The sequence below is a fragment of the Mastomys coucha genome, unplaced genomic scaffold, assembly GCF_008632895.1.
Source record: "Mastomys coucha isolate ucsf_1 unplaced genomic scaffold, UCSF_Mcou_1 pScaffold23, whole genome shotgun sequence".
Classification (NCBI taxonomy): Eukaryota; Metazoa; Chordata; class Mammalia; order Rodentia; family Muridae; genus Mastomys; species Mastomys coucha.
In genome coordinates, this window is record NW_022196906.1 from 26,164,697 (window position 1) to 26,183,158 (window position 18,462).

Below are 18,462 nucleotides of genomic sequence, written 5' to 3' on the forward strand. Positions count from 1 at the left end.
AATTTTTATATTGTTGTGAAATGAATTTGCTCTGGCATTCTTAACACTGTTTGTCCTGTACATATAACCTTGAATGGAAGCACATATCAGTGCCTTTAGACCCATGAATAATCTCCAATAAGGAAAGGAATTGTTGTTCAGAGTTAATTATTTTAGAACAAGGAACACCTACAAAGATTCAGAGATGGGTATGATGATACTTATCTTTAATCCCAACACCTGAGAGACAGAGGCAGGAGAATTTCTGAGTTTAGGGTCAGCCTGGTCTACATACTGAGTTTCAGGCCTGCCAGGGCCACACAGTCAGACCTTGCCTCAATAACTTACCCTATACCAAAGAAAATTAAAGATTTAAATAATGTTACATTTAGAATTCAGGCTGAGCCAATATAAAAAGATAGATGATATTTGTACATTTCGTATTACACTTAGTACATTGTAAGAAAACTTTCAGTTATTGGAAACAGAAGAATTCTTATATAACTTTGCCTGCTGTTATAATTATTTGATACAGTAATGTTACTTAGCCCATGTACTATCCCCATTTGTTGCAGGATATTTGTTGCAGGATATTTGATCACAATGTGAACCCATTTTGTGTTATTTCTTGAAAAAACCTATTTTTAGTTGTGGTGTGTCTCAGCCCTTTGCACACTTGTTTAATCCCAAACAATGAAGGTAAAGTTAGTTTGTAGAAGCAAAATCCCATGTTTGAAAGTGATGTCTAATTGAGTGGCAGACAAAATGACTAATCAGAAAGATTTGACAGACTAGGATATGCCCAACTTAGAAGAAGAGAGAGGAAAGAGAAGCAACCTAAGAGGGAACAGAACAGAGGGAGAGAAGAAAGAAGAAGGAAGAATGTAGTTACTGGGAGTCAGGTTGAAGAGGGAACAAGCTAGCACAGGTGAAGGCAGAATGAGCCAGAAAATGAGGAGGACTCCAAAGATTAGGACAGAACAGAGTACCAGAGTTAGTTTGAGGCCAAGCAGAGTGGAAAAAGTCAGAGGTCAAGAGAGAAGCCAGGAGAGGAGTTTGAGCCAGAGCAGCTGAGTTCAACTAGTTAGCTGGAGTTTGAATTCAGAAAGAAAACCCCTCTGATATTAGGTCAAAGCTGTCCTTAGAGGTCTACCTGGTGCCTGTAGGAGAATGACTGTCTATGAAGCAGGCTTGTCTGGGGTTGGGATTCTTTTTTTTTTTTTTTATGTTGTATATTTTAATTTATTACTTTTTTTTTATTTTAGATATTTTCTTTATTTACATGCGAATTTCTCCATTCCCAGTTTCCTCTCCAAAAAACAAAGAAACAAACAAAAACAACAAAAACAAACCCCTGTTGCCTCCCTCTTCCCCATGCCTGCCACCCTGCCCTCTCCCACTTATTGGCCCTGGCATTCCCCTACACTGGGGCTCAGAACCTTCACAGGGCCGAGGTCCTCTCCTCCTATTGATGATCGATTTTGCAATCCTCTACCATACACATGCTGCCTGAACAATCAGACCCTTCCATGTGCAGTCCTTGGTTGGTGGTTGAGACCCTGGGAGCTCCGAGGGTACTACTTAGTTCATATTGTTGTTCCTCCTAAGGGGCTGCAAACCCCTCAGCTCCATAGGTCCTTTCTCTAGCTCCTTCATTGGGGACCCTGTACTCAGTTCGATGAATGGCTGTGAGCCTCTACATCTGTGTTAGTCAGATACTGTCAGAGCCTCTTAAATTGAAGAAGGACCCAAATAGGCAGTTTCTAGAGTGGTTTTATATAAGCCAGCTGCCATTGTCTTGTGTGTAAAACCTGTCCACAGTTTACTTCATCATATTTAAAGGATGTGCAGAAATGAAGAAGATCAGTTGTGATGTGAACAAGCAAAAGAAGGATTAGAAGGAAAAATCATTAGGAGGAATGAGAATTGTTTAGAAATAAGAGCGGATTAAATCCTGCATAATAAGTATGTAGAAACACAATTGTCTCTTAAGGGACATACAATACAAGATTTGTCCATTTTTTGGCAAGGACAATGTAATGTATAATATAAACTATAGCATGATATAATGAAAAGCTCGTTCTCTTTTATTTTTCTTGTTGTCTTTCCTGGAGACAGTGCTGTTGTGTTGATGCCCTTAATGGGAGTTCTGAGCATCTGTGCAGATACCTTTCTCTGAACTTGAATGTGGATCTGTATGCGCTGTCCTACCTTTTGCCTCTTTTTTTCTGCCTTCATCATATTTCTGTTCACTCATTCTCATTGTGATCGTGAAGCAGGTGCTTTGTCCTCTCAACTATGTATGTAGCATTGCTCTCCCTGGCTTTTCGGTGAGATAATTATGTAATTCAATGTTAAACAACAATTAGGTTTGGATGTTCTCTTTTGCTATTATAAACTGTATTACAATGGGTGTTTCTGCTTATCTTCAATATTTACCTGTAAGATCTCGGGGCTAAGGAGGTTCCTATTTTGTCTTTTGATGGATTTTTGCCAAGTCTCCCTACATAGATATTTCGTCTGTTTAAACTCTGAACTGTATGCATATTGATTTTCCCTTATCTTTCAGTTTGTTAAGAGCTTTACATTTTTTTGAAATTAGAATATAATTACATAATTTGTCCATTCTTTTCTTCCTTCCAGTCTTTCCTATGTACCCTCTTGCTCTCTGAAGTTCATGACCTTTTTCTTTAATTGTACACACACACACACACACACACACACACACACACACACACACACACACGATTTCAGGGCTGACCACTTGTATTAGATAAGCAGTTTGCCGAGCTCTTCCTAGGGAAGGCTAGTTCTCCTTCTCCCAGCATCACTTAGTTGCCTGTAGTTCTTTGTTTAGGCTCAAAGTCTCCATGCGGTATCTCCCTTCCATGTTAGGATCTTGTGGTGTCATCCTTGATTAGACCTCGTATAGGCAGTCATGCTGATGAAACTTCATGGATCTAGCTTCTCTGACATTTTAGAAGACACAGTCACAGCAGACTTCTGTTCCTCTGTCTCCTATCGCCTTTGGCCTCCTTCTCTGTTATGATCCCTGAGCCTTAGGTATAGGAGTTGTGTTGTAGATGCATCCATTGGGGCTGAATACCATATGGTCCTGTGTTCTATGTTTTGATTGGTTGTGGGTTTCTGTATTGATCTCCATCGTAGAGAGACACATTTTTTTTTTTTTAAATGAGGGATGAGACCTGTACTTACCTGTGAGGATAAGGATAAATATTTAGAATGTAGTTAGGAGTTATGCTGGTTTAGTAAAGTTGTGGTTGTAGAATCCCCTCAAAGATCATATGTGTGTGCATATGTGGTCATTATTGTGTTCATGTGTGGAGGCCAGTGTTTGATATTATGATGTCTGGCTCTGTTACTGTTCTACCTTATTTTTTGAAACAGAATAATTTCACTGAACCTGGAGTTTGAAGTTTGGGCTCGACAGAGAGGCCAGGACTTACCTATTTCTGCTTATAGTGCTGAAGTTTACAGACGTGTAGCCATACTCATTTTAAAGTTTTTAAAGAAAAAAATTTTTTTATGAGTATGGGTGTATGTTGGTATGCCATGTATATAACTTGGTGCCTAAGGAGGCCAGAGAGGCATTAGACAGCTCTGTGCTTCCATGTGGGTGCTGGGAATTGAAACTGGGTCCTCTGTAAACGTTATCAGTATTTTCAACTATTCAGTTGTGTCTTCAGCCCCACAGATGGCTTCATATGTGGGTTTTGGGGAATCCAATTTTAGGTCTTTATGTTTCTGTAGATGATATTTTATCTACTCAACCACCTCAAGTTGGACATAAATATTTTTCTATAAGGTTTATCTGTGTTTTGTGATTTTTGCCAAATTATACTGAGGACTTTTCTACTGTAATATGGTCACAAAGAGCTTTCCCATGGTATTCCATGATTTAATTCTTAGATTTAAATCCTTGGCTTCTTGGGCATTTATTTCAATGTACAGAATGAGGAACAAGTTTAATTCACATCCTCAGAATCTTTGTTAGATGATAAGAAACTTGTTAGAGTGACTCTGTGGTCATCTTCTCATTTTGAAGTGATTACAGAGATTGGAATTTACTAGGATTCATCTCAGGGAGAAACTTGAATATTTTGCCAGTTGTTTTTATGTTAAATGTCAGGGAATTTTTCCAAATCCCTACTGTCAAAAACAATTGGTTTTCTAAACCTATTTTCAGATTTGCCAACAAAATGTAGTTTCTAGCAGGAGACTAACCCTCTGTCAGTTTTCAAAGCTGCAGGATTAAATCAGCAAGTATTCTAGAAGTTGCAGGAAGGGAAAGGTATTGTATAAGCCAAGTCATCAGAAGTACATTTTCCATGCTTTCAAGTGAGGAAACTCAACAGTGGCTCTTGGGTGGTGGTGTGTTGTGTCTTGTCGTTGCTTTTCTTATTTATTTATTTACTCACTCACTCTGTGTGGACCTGGCTCCATATTTTCTGCTGCTGGGAAGGAAACTAGTACCCAGGACTGCAGGGCACATCTGGGGTTGGCGAAAGCTTGTGTGTTGTGTACAGTGTCACTTGGACTTACTTCCTAGCAAGCTGTTTTACCATCAGCATGGACCTGTCCAGTGTAAATGTATAAACATGTTTTGTGTTTTAATTTCCTATAATAATTGTCAATGCCTTTTAACTTTTGATACCTTTTTTTTGTTTCTTTGCTGGGCCAAGGACAGGCTCTTTTTTCTGTCTTAATCTGGCCCCTTGAGCAAAGGTATACACAGCAGTTATCTCTGAGGGGAAGGGAAGATATGTATTGTAAGAAGGCAGGAAGTCTGGCAGGTTACTAGACAATGCATATCTTCCCTGTTAATCGTGATCCTCCCTCACTGTAAGGTGTGTAACTGCCTTGCATGGTGCTGAGCACAGGACACAGGTGTGTGGAGTTATCCTTTCTAGTTTTCTGCTTGTCCTTTAAAAGGCTAAGATACAAGCAGAAGCTTGCTTTCTGAAAATACCTATTACCTGGAAACTTAAGATAAGAAAAATAGTTATTAAAAGTGGATAATTAGTGAAAGATCACCCTGATTATGGCTCTGGTTTTATTATGTAGGTCATGGAGCCTGAGGCAGTGGGAGGGTCTAAGGTATGACAGGTGCACAGTCATATGCAGTGAGTGTGTGCCTGGGGTTTCCTGTCTCTGTAGTCCCAACTGTAATGAAACCGGCATCATCAACTGCCAGTGGTATGGCAGCCACAGTCCTGAGTGTGCATCAGCAGAAGAGCTAACCCACCTGCACACCGTGTTGTGTCGGATCCCATGCCGTGAGAATCTCACAAGGCACACACCATGGAGACAGAAAGTGAGACTAGCTCTTTGGGGGATGACAGTGTGTTTTGGCTGGACTCTGAAGGTACAACCCAGCTGACTGATGGTGAAGAGGAAGAAAGGGAAGAGAGTTTCAGGTAAAATGGAGTTGTTCTCTTCTCCATCCTTTGTCCATCCGTTCTCTCCTCCTCTTCTATCTTCTCTGTTTCAATCCTTTTCTCAGAAAGACTTCTCTGGGTCGGTTTGGGGTGGAACAGGGTAGCTTTTCCCTTGGCTGTAGCATTCTTCATTCCACAACTTGCCCTGACCTTGTAAAATGTATTTTCAATTACTTGTTCCAACACCAGGAAGAGAAGGCGTTAGACAGGTTTTGTAGTAGCATTTCAGGAATTTCAAGTACAGACTCATAATGAACTGCTACCCTTTTCTATGTTTGATTTTTATCTTAATAGATTTGATCTGAATTTGCATCCAAAGGTTATTTCACCGTTTCCTTGGACTGTGTTCTGAAATGTATGTGTGTGGACATCCATCTGCATTTATGCATATGTATAAAACATTTGGTTAAATTTAATTCAGTTATTTTGTGGCTTTGATTCTCATTTTTACCCACTTTCCTATTCAAAGTCTTTTGGGCTTTGGGATTTCTGGTAGCAATTTAATACTTGGACATTTATAAGAGGATGCTTCCTGTTTGAGAGTTTTGTGGCTTCTATTAAAGAGATCCACTTTGCAGGAGGAAACTGACAGTATTTAATTCTGTTGTATTATTACAGAATTTAGGAAACCTTTTCTGTTTCATTCAGTGCTAGAGACTTAACACATTTATAGACACTTAAAAAAAATCTTTATTTTGGACAGTGGTGGCTCACACCTTTAATTCTAGCACTGCAGGCAGAGGCAGGGAAAATCTCTGTGGGTTCAAGGCCAGCCTGGTCTACAGGGTCAGTTCCATGACAGCCTGGCATACACAGAGAAACCCTGTCTCAAAAAACCACACAAAACAAATCTCAGTGAAGTTTGAAGTTTGAACTACATACACCCACTATTACCCACATAGGCAATTAGATATCTTTGTAATTTTACCTGAGTCCATAGGCAGGTGAACATATAATTTCATCAGATACAGTCTTTATGTTTAATATTCAAAACAAGGAGTTATATTCTCTTTCTGTGTGCGTACCTCCCAAGTTAGAGGATTTCTTTATTTAGAAATTTATTTTATAGACTTAGTTAAGGAATGGAGTGATTGAATATTAGGAGCTCTTGGTAGGTCATATTGAATTTGTTACTTAATAAAACAAATGAGAATTATTTTTCAATGTTGAGATTATGCAAATGAACATTTACTAGCATATCATTCTTTTTTGTTTCTTTTTTTTCTCCTATAATTTTTTTAGCTTTCCAGATTTGCGTAAGCCACATCTCTCTGAAGGTGTGCTGATGTTACACATATCCACTGGTTTTTGTTATGGTCTTTGTATCTTCCTTACCAGTCTATGTTTTGTTTGGTTTGTATTAAAACTGACTTGATTACAATTGTGTTAGTTACTTTGTGGTATTTGTCAAAGGAAGAAACAACTTGTGTCTGACTTTATGGATATTTTACAGTATGTTAGATACTCTAATCTTAGATTTATTCTTAAGCAGTGGTAGCCTCCTCTAACATTTTTCTCTTCTGATCTGTAAGGCTGAGACCTAGTCTTGAGTACTGACAGCATAGTTATCTGAGAAACTGAGCCATTTGTAGCCAGTGTTTTAGGAAACCGTGAAACCATAGGGAGTTTGTTCTTGTTTATAGTTGTATACTCTATCTGAATATTAGCTTAAATCTTCCAAAATGAATGTGCCTTTGGATTTCATTTACAAGTTCCAGACAGAGATGTAGGTAAGGCCCCATTTCACGCAGTGTTTCACACCCTACTCATCAGGAAGGCATGAGGAAACAAGGCAGTACAGGCTTTCACAACATCCGCAGCATGTTCCTGCTGAAACACCAGGCAGAAAAATGCATGTGGGTGTGGAAGGTGAAGGGTTGGATTAAATGCAGCTCTGACTTTGGAGAACTCAGGAATAGAGTCTGTTTTAAAAATCAGTTTTATAATTAAGTGTATACAAAAGTTTTAATTTGTTTCTTTAAAATCTGCACTAGTTCAGCTAAAGCAAAACTGCTGTTTTGGTTACAATGCATCTATGTTTGTCTGTCTCTCTGTCTCCTAAAAAGAAGAGGGAGGGAAGATTGTAATTTTTTTTCTCATGTGTAACATCTAAGTTAGGTGTTAAATTTACTCTTAAAAGAATGGCATCATGTCTCTTGAGGGGCCTGGATGGAAGAGTTAATCTTATCCATAATGTGGATTCCTGGTGGCTCCAGCCACTGTCTGTGTTGGGGAAAGCCTTGTACTTTGAGAGAAGAGCAAATGTTTGTCTGTTAGCTTTTGCAATAGCCTTTATTTTTGGACCTGTTTGGAGGAGACAAGCTTTTTCTGGTAACACTTGTGGGATCTGCTCACTCTCTACCATGTCAGATCAGAGGGTCACTGACTCAGGTCTCTGCTCCTCTAATTTCTCATTTGTACTGTGTAGTTAATATAGTGTGCTCTATCTGTCTTGTTACCCTGTGCAGTGGTCCTTAGAGTCCTCAAAATAGGATAGTCTTTAGTTATAAATATTTCTGCATAGAAAATGATCTTTAGATCATTAAAAGAATCCTTCTGTAAATGGGAGGGGGACTACAACTCAGAGAAGGAAAATGTTTAATCCTGTCAGGAAAGAGAAACTTTATTTAGGAGTTGTTACATGAAGTATATTGGCTAAATATATTATGTAAAGTATATCTGTTAACTGTATAAAAAGTCTATAAAATATAATTAAAATTTTTTTCAGATGATCTGCGTAGCCCACATTATCGATCATGAAAGATTTGAGCCCAAGCATAATGACTAAAAAACTTTCATAGTAGAAAATACTTGTGATATATCTGGTGCTGTCTACTCTCTACTTGGGGAGTAACTGTCATGAAGCATCACCTTTTTACCATTTCTTTGAGATGTTTCTCTGCATCAGTGATGTTTAAATATGTTGCTAACACTAAAGTGGAGCCATGAACCTACTGTTTTGAGCCTCCTACTAGGCTCTAGATTGTTGGCCTAGAAATGCCTTTAACAGACTCAAGCTGAGTGTGGAGGCACAGGCCTTTCAAAATCCTCTCATTTGAGAGACCATGGCAAGAGGACTGTGAGGTAGAGGCTATTCTGATCTATGTTGTACTGTCTCAAGAAGCTTTTCTTTCTTTTCTTTTTTTTTTTAAAAGATATATTTGTTATTATACATAAGTACACTGTAGCTGTCTTCAGACACACCAGAAGAATCTCATTACAGATCTCATTACAGATGGTTGTGAGCCACCATGTGGTTGCTGGGATCTGAACTCAGGACTTTTGGAAGAGCAGTTGGTCCTCTTACCCGCTGAGCCATCTCACCAGCCCTTTTTTTTTGTTTGTTTGTTTTAACTTTAGTCTCTCTCTCATTTCACTTTACTGGTAGGTAGACAATCTGGCAGGCAGAGCATACAATTTGAAACAGTTTCAGGAATGTTAGAGTATATAATTAACCTCTTAAAATTTATATACCTTTAACCTACAGATGATGCCTGAATCTCTCTCAAGCACCTTTACTTATATCTGCATTCAGTACCTTTGATTTTAAAATGAGAAGAGAAACTTCTTAGTCTACTTGAAGAGAACAATTTGATGAACATGACTTAATGGGTGGCTTGGGGGTAGGGGGTGCTCTCTATTGGTTTTAAGCATATGGAACATGTTTTTCATATGCTTCCCTGGTTTGGTGGTTGCTTTATTCCATCTCTGCTTTGCTTAGAATGATGCTGTACTGTTCAGCAGAACCGGGCAATGGTGCTTCATTACTTCAATGGGCTTACTTTTCTTTTATATTAGAATGGTTTACTTTAATGGCTAGAAGATACTTCACAGTTCTGTTTTTATTATTCTTGACTTTTTGTTTTCTGAAGTTCTTGACTTTGAGATTTACCAATCAGTTTTTATGAACTTGGAGGGATGGAGAGACAATACTAACACTTAACCATTAATGTAATTACAGCTTCACACTCATGTCAGTTGCATACTAGACAACTTTACATAGGCATCTCACTCTTAATGTCTCATATAAAAACTCCAAATGTGTATATCTTACAAGAAAGAGATATCTTATTGCTTTGGAGCTTAGTTTGGTCCTTAAAATAATTCATTTAATATTAAGTGTGGCCTTTCTGGAGCATATTCTTATCAGTGTTAAAATAATAACCATGAGAGTCTGAAGTAAGCATTCCTAATCTCAGAAAATCATATGCAATGTTGGAACTTAGCCATGATTCAGTCATTATGATTTGTGAAGTAAAACTTTGTTCTAACCTCAAGACATGCTAGTGCAAGACTTTCTTGGTATTTCAATAATTAAGCCCTTTGGTTTGGTGCCCAAGGTGAGCTTTTCATAAGAAAGGCATATGTTCGTCTGCATAAGGTTTTTGATGTTCAAAAGGCCTTAGAGCATAAAAACTGTGTAAATAGTTTAAAAGTTCTTGATTTATTAAGTTCTTTATTTAAAGTTAAAAAATTATGCTAGTGTGTGGGTCAGTGTTAGAATGTTTGTCTTGTATGCCTAAATCTAGGTTTATTACAAGCATACATGTGCCTATGCATGTGAATGAGTATGCATGCGCATACACACACACACACACACACACACACACACACACACTCCTTTAGAAAAAGAAAAGCCAGTAAGATTTTCTCTAACTCTTGCATTCCTTGTGAACTCAATGTTTTTCAATTGATTGCACTTTTACACTTACTAAATTATCTCTTACATACTTAAACTTTTACTCAGGAATGTAATACAGCCAACCTTTGTTTTTAAAGTGGAACATACCTTTTAATCCTAGCATCTTGAGTTTGAGGGCAGGTCTACATAGTGAGGTCCAGGCTAGTCATGGCTATATAGACTGTGCTTCAGAATAACATAAACTTTAACAGATGAACCTTCCTAGACACATTGGAAGTTCTACTTCTCATTTGATCTCTTTCCAATCACTTGTTTTCTTTTCTGTGTTCTCATTCAGTTATAATTATTTGAAGTAAATCTATTCTACCTAAATGTTCTATTTTTTTTCTGTGTTGGCTTCCTTTCCTTTCCTTTCCTTTCCTTTCCTTTCCTTTCCTTTCCTTTCCTTTTCTTTTCTTTTCTTTTCTTTTCTTTTCCCTACTTGGTAAGGAAAACTCTGTAGGAAACTTTCGCTTTCTGTCCTTTCAGTCTCATTTTGCCTTAGATGAGACTTTGGTATACCAATCAGGACTTCTGGTAACCCTGAAATTGATCGGTCTGATGATGTCAGCTATACTACTTTGTAAAGGATTCGTTTCCTTTCTTTAATGAGTTTTCAAAGACTGGAACAAGGCATTTGTTTCCTGGAATACACATAGTCTTAGAATACAAGGCACAGTGCAAAGGTTCCCCTCCTGCCCCAGCCCGCCAAGGCCTTCAATAGGAAATGTCCCTGAAGGGCCTGGTGCTCATGATGATGGATTTCTAGGGATATGAATGGCTAGAAAGTGGATCTTCGAGGAAAACTGGTCTGTGGTGTCTACAGTGATTGATGTGGCAACATGTTCCAGTTTTCCTGTTTGTAAAATAGCTAATCATAGCATATGAAGCTATCAAGTACCAGTAACTTAGAAGATACAATTTAAGAAAAAATAAATAAATTAAAAAAAATCAGACTAATCAAGACCTTTAAGACATTTAAGACAATGACAAAATCAACAGCATAACACAAGACTTTACTGAAGAACATAAAAGAAGTGAGTAAAATAATTAAGAAGACACTTTGCTCAAAATAGAAGTATCTATTGCCATAAAGGTGTTAAATCAAATTTGTGCATTCAGTATAATAAAGTGCTTAAAAATAGGTGAATCAATGTTGAAGCAAATTGAGTTGGGCTAAGTAATTTAGCTATGGAATGATTTGGATGTTTTTTTCAAGACAGGGTTTCTCTGTGTAGCCCTGGCAGTCCTGGGACTCATTTTGTAGATCAGGCTGGCCTTGAACTCAAAAAGATCCACCTGCCTCTGCCTCCCAGTGCTAGGATTAAAGGTGTGTGCCAACACTACCTGGCCATGGAGTGATTTAGGAAAGAGAAAGTAGATGATTTGGGCAATTGAATGTTATGGAATAACTCCTCAGTAGTTGAAACCTGTGGTGCTGAGTTGTAAAGAAAAAGTGTATTGAGATAGAGTGAGAAGCCTGTAGACATTCACACAGTCACAGAGATTTAGACATGGTACAAAGGCCTGCCCCAAGCCATTTGAGGCATACAATCTATTCAGTAGCAGGGAGGAATGAGGACTGGGAATTATAGTTGCTAAAACTGTAATGACTATTAAAATTAAATACCAGATATTTTCAGTTGGAAGTGAACAAAGGCTAACATCCATTAGCTTTAGAAAATTCTATGCCATTTTGAACAATACAGTTATCTGCATTCGTATTAGAAGTTTTGTTTTTTAGATTTCTTGGGAATTTTGGATAGTTCAGATTTATTTAAGCATTATTTAATTTATATAAACTAACCAGAACAGAGATCCTGTATATTTTGAAGTATTGACTTATTTTTAGTGTATGTGTATAGGTATTTTGCCTGGAGATATGTCTGTGAACACCATGTATCAGTGCCTATGGAGGTCAGTTCCCTTGGAATTGGAATTACAAATTATTGTTACCTGCCATGTGGATCCTGGGAACTGAACCTGTGGATCTTCTAGAATATGCTGACTATATTATACTCCAGGATGTCAGGTTTTCTTTTCTCAGTTGTATCACAGGCCTCACAGCTTCTCATTTCCTCCTCCAGCCACAGTTGAAAGCAACGGAGATGCTCAGATTCACTATAGGCTCTCAAAGCTGTTCTTATTAGTGGAAGTGAAGCATATACTTGTCCATGTAGACAAAAACTGACCAAAAATCCAAAGTTACCCATTGTCTCTGACAGAGATCAGTTGTCTTCTCCCTCATACTCTCTTATCTCCAAAGCGTCAGAGAATGGTGAGACCCTAAGGCAGGTTCTGGTTCCTGTGGGCTCTAGTGGAGAATAGCTTACTGGTTCAGCTCTAGTAGAATGAGGTCCAAACTTGGAGAAGGATAAGAGATAAATGAATGGGAAAAAGAGAAGAGGAAGATAAAATGCTCCTGCTGCTGCTTGGAAGTCACTCATAGGACCAAGAAGATGCATCTGTATGGGAGGAGTCTCTGAGACACTGGGCAGTGTAATACAGTATTGGTCTTTAGAAGGGAGTCTACCTGGACCTCTGCTGAAACTCAGAACTGCCATGTGTGTACTTTCACAAGTCAGAAGCAGGAATCTGGTACTAATAGAGTATGTCTTAGAGATTTAAAGAGTTTTTTCTCAGGAGAAGCAGCAAGGCAATTGAACAGACAGCTTTTCTGTTTAAGGGACTTCCATTTCGTTTGAATATACAGGTTCAAGACTGAGGATACATTGTAGAAACTTGTAAAAATTAGCTTTGGGTTCTTCAGATTCATAGTTAAAAATTCTTAACACTGGGATGTTCTGTTAAAGGTGGAGCTGTACTCAATCATGTGGATAGCAAAGCTTGTTCACAATTATTAACAGAACAAGAGTCAATATAATACATAGATGCTAAGATTTTATGAAGCTGATTGATTATTAGGAGACACAGTGTATATATAACACAATTTATATCTATTAATGTTACTATTTCTAGTGAGCCTTCATTTTATACTTTTATAACATACATATAGAGAAGTCTACAGCTTAGTCTATTCTCTCTCTCTCTCTCTCTCTCTCTCTCTCTCTCTCTCTCTCTCTCTCTCTAACACAGCCCAATTAAGGTGACTTTTCTATGATTCCACAATTTTCTTATCCCTCCTTTATGTTTACTTAGGTCATTGTAGATGAGTTGTGTTACTTCTTTAACTTCACCTGAATAGCATTGTGTATCATGTACTGGATGATGGCTTTTGTTCCTGAACATTTGTGAAATTTATTGATTTGTGGCAAGTGGCAATGCTAATTCTCATTTTGTAGTAGCCTATTTTATGAAATATAGTAAAAATGTGTGTTAGTTAAATTTTGGGCATGAATAATCATAAACATAGTATTGCATATAAATATTCCAGATTTTTACATACTGGCCATATAACTAATTTAGAGTCTTGCTAAATTATCTTACAAATCTAAATTGTAGAGCCTTTCATATTTATTATGTTTATATGCCAAATAATTACAATCTTACTTCTTTCTTCTAATCTTATATCATTTTTCTTTCTGTAATATGAAAAAAAAAGGTATCAATGATTGAATAGGGCCTTATATAGCATTGTCAGAGATACTTTTCTCAATCTTAGCAGGAAAGCATTCCTAATTCACCTTTAAGAATTATGTTAGCTGTGTTCTTTAAAATAGTCTTCCTTTGAAATTTATGATGGGCACTAAATGTTAATTGTTAGAGTTATATGTGATTTTGCCTTTCAGAATGGTCAGTTTTATGGATAGATTTTAGATTTTAAGCTAGGTTACATGTATACATGTACGTGCACGCGCGCGCGCACACACACATACACACACACACACACACACACACACACACGCTTTTTCAGTAGTTTGTTTTGGAGGTGTGTTCATGGTATCTCTCGTCTCTTTTCTTTCTCTTGTAATGTGTTGTCAGTTTTTGTTTAGTTGTATAAGCTTTGAGACTTGATTGGCTCAATGAATGGGTTGAGAGGTATTTATTTTTATAGTCTGGAAGAATATATGCATGCAAGAGTGTTATTATCCATTCTTTCAGTTCTGGAAATAACGCACCATTGAGTCCTTGTGAGTTTCTTATAGACTTAACTGTCTTCACAGCTATAAGACTATGTTTTTCTATTTTAGTCTCTTTTAAGTGTTGGTGAATTATATGCTCTGGAGAATAGAAATTTTCATTTAGACTCTTATGAAATAGAATTGTTTACAATGTCCTCAGAATCTTTATATCGCTCATTTGTGTTCCAGTTATGGTTAGCTCCCTCTTTGTTGTTCAGTGTGTTCTCTGTCCCCCTGCCTGCCTCCTTCATCCATCTTCCTCTCTAGGTTTCCAGATATTGAAGAAGAATCAAGACCTTTCTTATTTGTTTTTCTTTGTATATATGACTTATTCTTACCCCCCTTTCTGAGTCTGATTTATTTAGTCTAGCCTCAAAGTTGCTCTGTAGCTAAGGATGAGTATACATCCTTACATTCCAAAAGTATCTAGCAAAAGCAACATAAGGAGTGAAGACCTTATCTTGGCTCATAGTTCAAGAGTACATAGTTCATGGCGGGAGAGAAGTCATGAAGCAGGAGCTTAAGGTGGCTGTCACATTGCATCTGCAGTCAGCAGTGCAGGTGCTAAGCTCACTTTCTCCTTTTTAGCAGGGTGATACCTCAGGCCATAGAATGATACTGCTTATTTTTAACATGTGTTTTCACAACTCAGCCCACTTTAGAAACTCCCTCATAGACATGCCCAGAGGAGGTATGTCTTTATATAATATAATATAATATAATATAATATAATATAATATAATATAATATAATATTTTTGCATGTGTGTGCACACGCGTGTGTGCGCGCGCGTGCACATACACACACACACACCCACCCACCCACACACACACACACACGTACGTACGTCAGGGAACACTGTTCAGGAGTTGATTCTCTCCTTTCTCCATGAGGGTTCTCAGGGTCAGACCCAGGTATCAGGCATGGGGCAAGCACCTTTACCTACTGATCCATATCTCCAGCCTGTATCTAATGAATCTGTAATTGCTGATGTATTTCTTTAGTCTTAGAGTGAGCATTAGCGTTTCAGTATTCCAATTCCCTCTTGAAATCTTCACTTTTATCTATTTTTCTTTCATTTCATTGAACATATTAATCATAAATATTTTAAGCAACTTAATAAAAAATTAACCAAATGTTTCTTACCAGCTTGTGTTTCTCTTTTCCCCTTGCTTGACTCCAGGCAAGTAATTGGCTATGATGTGGTTCATCTTGGGAAAGCCCATGTTTCTCATTTCTCTATATTTTTTCCTGTTGCTTCCCATGCGTTCTTTTATTTGATGTATATTCTAGGGACGTTTCAGTTTTGTAGTTTATCTCTCTTGAAATCTCTTACAGTTTTTAATTGCATTTATTGATTTACTATATGTATGTAGGCACATGGTGCATGTATGAGTACACATGCTGTGTAGCACATGCGTGGAGGTTATGTCCTTTCACTATGTGGATCAGGGAGATAGAATTCCAGGCACTAGGCTTGGTGAGGAGTGCCTTTTCCCACTCAGTCATCTAGATGGCACTTTATCTGCTATTTCTTGTTGGGCTAGGAGTGATGCTGCTTACAGATTTCTCTATCTGGAGCAGAAGTCACAACTGGACCATAATAAATGGACATAGTGCCTTTTCTTTTTGATAATTTATAAGTCTGAGTTAGATAAGGTTTGCCTTCATTTTTTTTCTTTACTTTTTAAAGTTTGCCTCTTAGTGTTTATTAGACATCATCTGATATATTTGGGAAATTTGCAAAGAATCTTTTTAAAAAAATTTTTTTAACTGAGTTAGTATTTTCCCTAGCACTTCTGACCCTGTGTGGCTTCAGTATAACCTTAGTGTTACTTCTTGTTCTTTGTGGCTCAGTTCCAAGACATAGCAGTGCCGTCTATCCCTTCCATCTCTTCAGCATTACTAGCCCCCTCTCTCTGTTACTCTCTGTCTGTCTGTCTCTCCCTCTGTGTGTGTATGTGTATGTATTATCTAAAGCCCTATCAGTTTTGATAAACTCAGCCTAAAACCTTTACCTAGTCAGCCCACTCAATTGTAGTAGTATGCTGGGATATTTTTTCTATAATTGTTTGGAAAAACTCTAATGCTACATGAAACACTAAATGTATAATTCATTTTATTGGGCTTTCCTTGTTCTCCAAGATTGTGGTCTTGGAAATCCTATGCTCCTTCAGACATGTACATTGATGTACTTTGAGTAGCATTCATAATTGCTCTTACTGATGGTGCTAGTTGGATGTACTCTGTTCCATAAATTGGAACTAAAAGTTACTCATTTTTTTCTCATCCTGAAGTTTCATATATGTGTATACACACATGCCCCCCTCTCTCTTTCTCTCTCTCTCTCTCTCTCTCTCTCTCTTTCTCTTTCTCTCACACGTGTACATATTTATGTGGAGGCCAGAGTTGTATCTTCCTGTTATTCTCTCCCACCGCACCCCCACTCTTTCCCCTTCTTGAGATAGTCTCTCAGTGACTCTGTAGCTCCTTAATGCAGCTAGGTTGGTTGGCCCGTAAGCTTCTGGGACTCCCCAGTACAGGGATTGGAGACAGGCACTACTACAAGTTGGTTTTAAGTTGTTCACTGGAATCTGTACATCCTCATGCTTCTGCAGTAAGCACTTTACCACCTGAGCCCACTTCCCATTATGAAGCTTTGCTAATGCTTAGCACAGTTCTGTAGGTACTGTTTCAGAGTAAATTATTTCTGTGACAGATCATCTTCAAGGTTCACATTATGTTGAATAGATGTAATCAGGCCTTGTATAATAATTACTACAGTTATTTTCTAGAGTAAGAAGCAGGTGTTTGGTATATCAGATCTCTGGAAGCCAGTGTGGAAATGAAGGGTCACCACTAGCCACGCCAGCTCTTTGAGCTTAACTTAAAATCATATTTTTTTCTCCTTTTGGATTGTGTTCATTGAAACAATTTTTATAGAGATGGAAATTCTTACAGAAATCTCTCATATTTCTCTCTCTAGGAAGATGAAGTCCTCAATACATTCTGAAGAGGATGATTTTGTTCCAGAGCTACATAGAAATGTTCACCCCCGAGAACGACCTGATTGGGAGGAAACACTTAGTGCAATGGTAAATCAGTTGAATACATATGTATAAAAATAGTTACATAAGCAGAAATGACTGAAACAGCATTACTCAGAGAAAACAGTACAGTAGTTTTTGTTTGTTTGTTTCTTTGTATGTTTATTGAGTAGATCCTTTCAGGTACTGTTTTAGATGCTGTAGGGAGGGAGGGAGGGAGAATGCTGTGTGCAGTAACAGTTGCTAGCTATTTGAGAAGGCCTGTATGGTCTCTGTGAGAATGTGAAATATGAGCAGACACTGATGAATGTGAAGGGGCAAGTAGTGTGTTTGTGTGGGAACATATTAGGTGGTGGAAGAAATAGTTGAATAAAGGCTATGCCATTAAAAACCAAGCTGGAGGAAACACATATAGTGTGGCTCAAATTAAATGGGCTAGGGAAGAATATAAGATGTGTGAGGACTAGAGAACAGATCATGTGCTTTCTTGTGATCCAATGACAAGGGCTTTGGCATTGTATGCTGCTGAGTGGAATTGTTAACCACTGAAGGACTTTTGGCTGATGACTGACAGAATCTGGCTTGACATATTAAAGGAAGTCTAGATTGCTAGTAAGTAGTAAGAGGAAAAAGAGTCAGTCAAGAGACCAGTGAGGGGGTGCTATGTAATACAGGGTACCAGTGAGGGATGCTATAGTAATATAAGGGACCAGTGAGGGATGCTACAGTAATACTAGGGACTAGTGAGGGATGCTACAGTAATACAGGAGACCAGTGAGGAATGCTGTAGTAATACAGTAGATTAGTGAGGGATGCTGTAGTAATACAAGGGACCAGTGAGGGATGATATAGTAATACAAGGGACCAGTGAGGGATGCTATAGTAATACAGTAGACCAGTGAGGGATGCTATAATAATACAAGGGACTAGTGAGGGATGATATAGTAATACAAGGGATCAGTGAGGGATGCTACAGTAATACAAGAGACCAGTGAGGAATGCTACAGTAATACAGGAGACCAGTGAGGAATGCTACAGTAATACAGGATACCTGTGAGGGATGCTGTAGTAATACAGGAAGCCAGTGAGGGATGCTATAGTAATATAGGAGACCAATGAGGGATGCTATAGTAATACAGGAGACCAGTGAGGGATGCTGTAGTAATACTAGGGACTAGTGAGGGATGCTGTAGTAATACAGTGGACCAGTGAGG

The 18,462-nt window shown here is 38.0% G+C and overlaps 1 protein-coding gene across 3 annotated transcripts in view; it reads left to right on the plus strand.

Moving 5' to 3' along the window:
- The window catches only part of Arhgap32 (Rho GTPase activating protein 32), a 234,202-nt gene that overhangs the window by 73,739 nt on the left and 142,001 nt on the right, over nt 1-18,462 (plus strand). For 2 of the 3 annotated variants that reach the window (XM_031343498.1, XM_031343499.1), the window contains exons 1-2: nt 5,155-5,417; nt 17,188-17,296. In XM_031343498.1, coding sequence (XP_031199358.1) covers nt 5,302-5,417; nt 17,188-17,296 — 225 coding nt within the window. In that variant the 5' untranslated portion in view covers nt 5,155-5,301. Of the gene's footprint in view, nt 1-5,154; nt 5,418-17,187; nt 17,297-18,462 lie in introns of those variants that run through there. The other variant, XM_031343500.1, reaches the window with a different exon arrangement.